General features: G+C 42.7%; 1 protein-coding gene across 1 annotated transcript in view; it reads right to left on the reverse strand.

Annotated features, from left to right (window-relative positions):
• Window positions 1–678: 678 nt before the first annotated feature.
• Window positions 679–6,660, reverse strand: part of LOC111972553 (potassium channel subfamily K member 10) — a 22,109-nt gene continuing 16,127 nt past the window's right edge. Inside the window, exons 4-7 of the mRNA XM_023999563.2 lie at window positions 4,381–4,541; window positions 3,203–3,395; window positions 2,083–2,225; window positions 679–1,748 (exon numbers count right to left, since the gene is read on the reverse strand). Coding sequence (XP_023855331.1) covers window positions 1,116–1,748; window positions 2,083–2,225; window positions 3,203–3,395; window positions 4,381–4,541 — 1,130 coding nt within the window. The 3' untranslated portion in view covers window positions 679–1,115. The remainder of the gene's footprint in view (window positions 1,749–2,082; window positions 2,226–3,202; window positions 3,396–4,380; window positions 4,542–6,660) is intronic.

Genomic DNA, 6,660 nt, shown 5'->3' on the forward strand with positions numbered 1-6,660 from the left:
TATTATAATACTATTAGTAAACCACAATTGAAATGCAAAGTTGATTCGTGCATGTTTTCAGTGTTATTATCCCTCTGTTAGAACACATCAATGTTCTTTATAGAACACATCAATGTAACATGGTACACTATAAACAGATGTCGTCTCAGAGTAACACACTGTATTCAAGCAAATCCTTGGATTTTTTGTATCAAACAAGTTACCGCCAAAAAAACTGTGTCCCAAATTCTCAAATTTGACAGTATCCTGTCTATGCAATTAGTGGCATTTTCTCCTTCCTTGCATTGTGGCTAATCTTCCGTTCCATTGTCATAAACTGTCATCTTCTGAAAGCCATTCTAAGCGCAGCCAAAGCTACTCTTTTACAAAGTGTGAATGCAGCATCCTTTAGTCACATTTCAATGACAACATTAGGACCACAAGCCCTGAGATTCAAGTTTTAAAGAAAGTTCATGAAGTTGGTAGCGTAGTCATACACTTAGACATTAAACAGCTTAGCTCATGTAACATGCACACACAATGTGGCCGTGTTTATTCCTTTTTTTAAATCCATTTTCCATAGAGTTTATGTATTGTGATGGAATGAGACCAAATTACCAAATCTGAGTTACTCTCCAGTCTTTCACAAAGTTTGTTCTTCTCTCAGCAGCTCAGTTCTCTGGTCCTAAAATGACCTCAGATAGTTTTTAGGACTATCATAGTCCACTATGTGCATATCGGTCACAGACTCCCCAAAGAGACATCATAGCAGTCTTCCACTGCATCTTATTTGCTTTATTTTTGACTCTTCTGATTAGCAGCCATCTTCTCTTCCCTCAAAATAAAACATGACCATCATTTTGGTTGTTCTGTACCACTGAACCCCGAATCTCAATATTTTACCACGTGATTGTAGAAACTGATGATGCCCATGTCTTAACTTCAGGTTATTACGGCACAGTGAATATTGAATAACATTACATAGCACACAGGGACACAACTGTTCCCCTAATATCAAGCACACAAAGGAGTGAGAGAGATGTAAGGCACATACGGTAGTGATGTTTAAAACATATTTATCTCAGGAGGAACAGCCAACAGTCTTAAGGATCCATCTGGATATGCAGCTCCTTTTCTTACAGTTCAAATGTCTCCTCCTCAGTTTCTTTATCTTTGGTCTGTAGTGGTATGAATGGTACTGTAAAACCGTTCTGGGGCTTGCACACTTCCACGAACAGCGGCAGATCGGACAGGCTGGTGTTGAACTCTTTGTCTAACCCCTCATCTTCCTCATCTTCCTCCTTACTCTCCCCCATCTCTATGGGCGGAGTACTATAGGGCCTGCATCGTAGTTGATCTGGGATGTTTTTCTTCAGCTCGCGGTTCTTGCTCCTCTTGGCCAGCTTGGTGACAGAGCCCAAGCGATTAAAGATGTTGTCCTCCGAGGCCGCCACATTGTCAGACCGGTGTGGACCACACTCGGCCCCTCTCAGACGCAGGTTGTTGAGCTTGGTATCAATGCTCTCTTGGGACGAGGTCTTGTAGGGGTTGGTGTCCAGACTGTTAAAGGCGGCACGGCGTTCCGGGGAGAGCATGTCCATAGAGACGGCCCGCTGGTCCAGGCCCAGCTGGCGGCGCTCCATGCTACGGATGGTGGCGGCCCGCTGGAGCTTGTCGCTGACCTCCACACTCAGGCGCCGCCGCGTCTCCCGGAACTCTGCGCGCACGTTGGCCTTCCACTCAGCCGCGTGGGCCTTGATCTCACCGACCTTGTGCATGTCAAGACAAAACCAAGGTCATTTCACACCATTAAATACTATAACGCATGACAATACAAATGAACCGACTATTACCTTAAATGAATAGTTTACAGAATTGGTGAAAGTAACTACCCACTGGGCACATATGTCAGTTCAACGTCTCAACATTTAGTTGAGTTGTCAACTAACGTGAATTCAACGTGAAATCCACAACTTTTCACATTGTCATTGGATTTAGGTTAAAAGTTGGGTGAAAAAAATTAAATACATAAGCCCATGTAGTATTCAACTACAACATTCCAGTTCTATACCATAGTAGTATACCGTAGTCATATAATCCTACCTCCTCTTTTGTCTTCTTGGACAGAACCCTCAGCCAGTCACCGATCATACTCAGCACAGCAGCGAAATAGGCCAAACCCACCAGGATCCAGAACCACACCAGTGGTCTATACCAATTACGATACTCCACCCTCCGGTCCCCTCCTGTAGGATGGAAACAAACAATGAAACGGTCAGCATGATGAGAGACCTGGGTCATGTTCAGGAGTGCTAACTATATCAAAATATTTTTTAACTGAAACCAAAAATGTGTGTTTCCTACAGGATAAGTGCATGCAGTCCCTCCCTGTTTCAGTTCATTTTCTTCCGTTCGGTGCCTAATGAAAACAACCCTGATAGATTATTTTGGAACATATTTATTTTATTATTAATTTTTTACCCCTTTTTCGTGGAATCCAATTGGTAGTTACAGTCAAAAATCCAGAGAACAGAAACGACCAAAGCTAATTTTCTGAAGATAAGCGTTTATGTGTCAAAGAGCGATTGGAAAATAAATGATAAGTACGGTGCGGCAGCAGCTCTGTCAGAGAGATCGAGCTATGACAGCCTGGTAATGGACATCAATTTCACTAAGACAATAGACAATTGCTTTTTCACATTATGAGCCCTCTCCATGTTCACTAAGACCCCTCCATGAATGATAAATATATAGCTACAGTAGAAATGGCACAGCAGGAAGAAATGACAGCCATAATAGAGTTTAAAGCTAAATGAATGGGTACAAACAGTTGTTAGAATGATAAATGTGGTAATATTTCAAAAAAGGCACGAGCACATCTGATCTGATCTTTTTCACAAGTGCATGGTAATAGTTGAATAAGATGAGAAAAAAGAAGAAACCCGCACACTGCTCTTGATAGCATCACTGCTCTTTAATAAGTTCTACGTATCGACCACAAGGCCTTCGTCAGAGCAAGAGCAGTGTGCGGGTAACACTAATTTAAATGCTTTATTAGTTGTTTTAAGCATGTACTATATGAGCCTTTATGTTATAGTATAAAGCTTATAATGTGATGTCTGACTCAAAATGGCAGCAATTTAGAGATCATTATCAGATAAACATTTGGTTATGGCACCTTCACTGCCTAAACCTTACAGTACAGAAATATGCTAGCTCTCACCTGCCACATAGTCTCCTATTCCAATAGTTGTCAGAGTGATGACAACAAAGTAAATGGCCTCCAGTCCTGTCCAGCCTTCTATGTGTTTGAAGATGACTGCAGGGATGGTGACGAAGAGGATGCAGCCCGCCAGGATGAAGAGTAACGTGGAGGCCACTCGGATCTTTGTCTGGCTGATCTGGTTCTGTTTGCGCTGGGGGAGGAGAAGAGGACACACACACACACACACACACACACAGTGGAGGCGATGGAGGTCATTTTAACAGAAGGCACACAGTGTGTTGTCGTTCTGTGGTGGTATCCCTACTGAGTTCTAGTGATGACATTTGTGACGCTGACAAGGAGGCATCTATTTATCCACTCTGACACCGCCTGGTGATGAGCTAAAGATGCATAAGATGCCTGATTAGATCAAATGAGACGTAACGGTGTTGTGGCTGTGGGCTGTCACAGAGGCATAGCTCACTCAGTACAGCTTTCACCCAAGAGGTATATTCATTATGCAGATTGTTGCAAAACGTTTAGTCTGTTCAAAATGTTTTGCAACAGAAATCGTTTACTCAAAATGGAAAATGTTTTGCAATGAATACGAGAGTTTCTATTGCACAAAGTCAGGTAGGTCCCTACCCATTTCTTTCCGTTCGGTTCTTAAACAGTAAATTGTTTCCGTTGCAAGGCGTAATGAATACCCTCCAGGTATTCCTGTTTGACTGCAACACTATAAAAACTCAGAGCAGATTGAAGCTGTTGGGCCAATCAGAGTAAAGCATGACAGCCATCACCACCTGCTCATTAACAAGACATAATGTAGACCCCATACATCACTAACAGAGGATAATACCTCACTCAGTATGTGCAAACTTTCACTTTGGAAAACCCCCTGATCTCTCTAATCTCTAGTCCAGGGATATTCAACCTTTGCCCTACGAGGTCTGGAGCCTGCTCGTTCTGTTCTACCTGATAATGACTTGCATCTACCTGGTATCCCAGCGGAGCAATTAGAAAATGCAGTGGAACTGGCTTGGAGGTCCAGAGTTGAGTTTGAGGTCTCTAGCCTATCACCATCTCACATTTAAAAGTTATTTTGATAATCGATAATTATTCTTATAGTACATCAAAATAGCATCATCATTATTCATATTGTTCATGCTGTGGATTACTGTATGCTGTGAACTTACTCTGAACATTTTCTCCACCTTCGCGATGCTTTTCACAAAAATGGTCCCTAGCTGGTCTCCCACACCGGCTAGCAGAAACCCAAACAGAGGGATGCCGAATATTGCATACAGGATACAGAAAATCTTCCCACCCTCCGTGCTGGGGGCAATGTTACCGTACCCTGTGGAAGGAACAGAGAAGGAGAAGAGGATGTTTTTCGGATGTGAAAAGCCTTACACCTCTATATCCTATCAACGGCAGACAACCACAGTGGGTTTGTGCAACACCAAATCCATATCCTCTTCCCCATAGACTTATACACACACTGCTATCTACAAAAGGCTAACATGGGCTGTCTGCTAGCTAAGCTTCTGTCCCTTTGTCCACCGCTTGCAGAGCGTCAGTTTCCATTTGGAATCACAGAAGGGGGTAATAGGCTAGTCCAACTCTTCTGATTTAATTAGAGACATGCCACTGAATTGAAAGTGAAAGGTCTCCTTCCACCCATCCATCAAACTAATGGCACTACCTCAGGTAAAATGTTGGAATGTTTCATCAACCAATGCACTTGACTTGAACTACACCAACACTGCCTGATAACTACTCCAAACATCCTCCAAATCATTCCTAATACTGTTGAAAATTAATAACAAACCAACAAAGCAGTAGTGAACCACGAAGGTGAAACATCTGGTTTAGCTACATCAGCTTTCCACCGTCGTCAAGGAGATAATGGAGACCATTCCTCACTCTGACAGTAGCATGACTCCCAGGAGCAGAGCAGCTCACTTTATTTCATCTGACAGGAGCCTCATACTCACACACCAATCCCACATTGATATCATATCAAAACCCCCGAGGGGCAGTTTGCTGGTATGGAACTTAATTCACAGCTGAACATTCTACCAGCTACGCGGGTAGCTAATAAACGATCCTGTCTTTTCAAATCAGTGACGTTGACAATACCATTCTTGTGTATCCCAAATGTAATACTATTGTTTTAGGTGAGCAGAGGTTTTAGTTACACTTTACTTGGATAGTCGGGATAGTCCATCTGTAGATGCTCTACAGATAGTATGACCATCTGTTGATAGGAAACTGCTTGCTGAGGTTAGGGTTAGAATAAGGGTTATGGTTATGGTTAGACCTAGGGTTAGGTTTAGAATAAGGGTAACGGTTAAGGTTATGGTTAGACCTAGGGTTAGTAGTTAGTTGAAATGTTACTGATAGTCTGTGTTTCACGGAATTGTGGCTGAATGACGACATGGATATTCAGCTAGCGGGATATACACTGCACCGGCAAGATAGAACAGCAGCACACTCCGGTAAGACGGGAGGGGGGGGGGGGGGGTCTGTGCATATTTGTAAACAACAGCTGGTGCACTGACTTTCTTTTAACTAGGGAAATTGTGTCACTTCTTGCGACAGAGTCAGAGTATATGCGGCAGTTTGGGCCGTCTGGCTATTTTTAAACCTGCATATTTAGCTAAAACTAAATCCAGGTTAGCAGCAATATTAACCAGGTGAAATTGGTCACTTCTCTTGCGTTCATTGCACGCAGAGTCAGGGTATATGCAACAGTTTGGGCCGCCTGGCTCGTTGCGAACTAATTTGCCAGAATTTTATTGTAATTATGACATAACATTTGATGGTTGTGCAAATGTACAGGAATATTTAACTTATGGATGCCACCCGTTGATAAAATACGGAACGGTTCCGTATTTCACTGAAAGAATAAACGTTTTGTTTTTCGAGATGATAGTTTCCGTTTTGACCATATTAATGACCTACGGCTCGTATTTCTTTGTGCTATTATGTTTATAATTAAGTCTATGATTTGATAGAGCACCTCTGACTGAGCAATGGTAGGCACCAGCGGCCTCGTAAGCATTTATTCAAAACACTTTAGTGCGTTTTGCCAGCAGCTCTTCGCAATGCTTCAAAGCATTGCGCTGTTTATGATTTCAGACTATCAACTCCCGAGATTAGGCTGGTGTAAACCGATGTGAAATGGCTAGCTAGTTAGCGGGGTGCGCGCTAATAGCGTTTTCAAAACGTCACTCGCTCTGAGACTTGGAGTAGTTGTTCCCCTTGCTCTGCATGGGTAACGCTGCTTCGAGGGTGGCTATTGTCGATGTGTCATGGTTCGAGCCCAGGTAGGAGGCGAGGAGAGGGACGGAAGCTATACTGTTACACTGGCAATACTAAAGTGCCTAATAAGAACATCCAATAGTCAAAGGTATATGAAATACAAACCGTATAGAGAAGAAATAGTCCTATAATTCCTTAAAACGTCTTCT

The sequence above is a fragment of the Salvelinus sp. IW2-2015 genome, linkage group LG14 (genome assembly GCF_002910315.2).
Source record: "Salvelinus sp. IW2-2015 linkage group LG14, ASM291031v2, whole genome shotgun sequence".
NCBI classification, from domain to species: Eukaryota; Metazoa; Chordata; class Actinopteri; order Salmoniformes; family Salmonidae; genus Salvelinus; species Salvelinus sp. IW2-2015.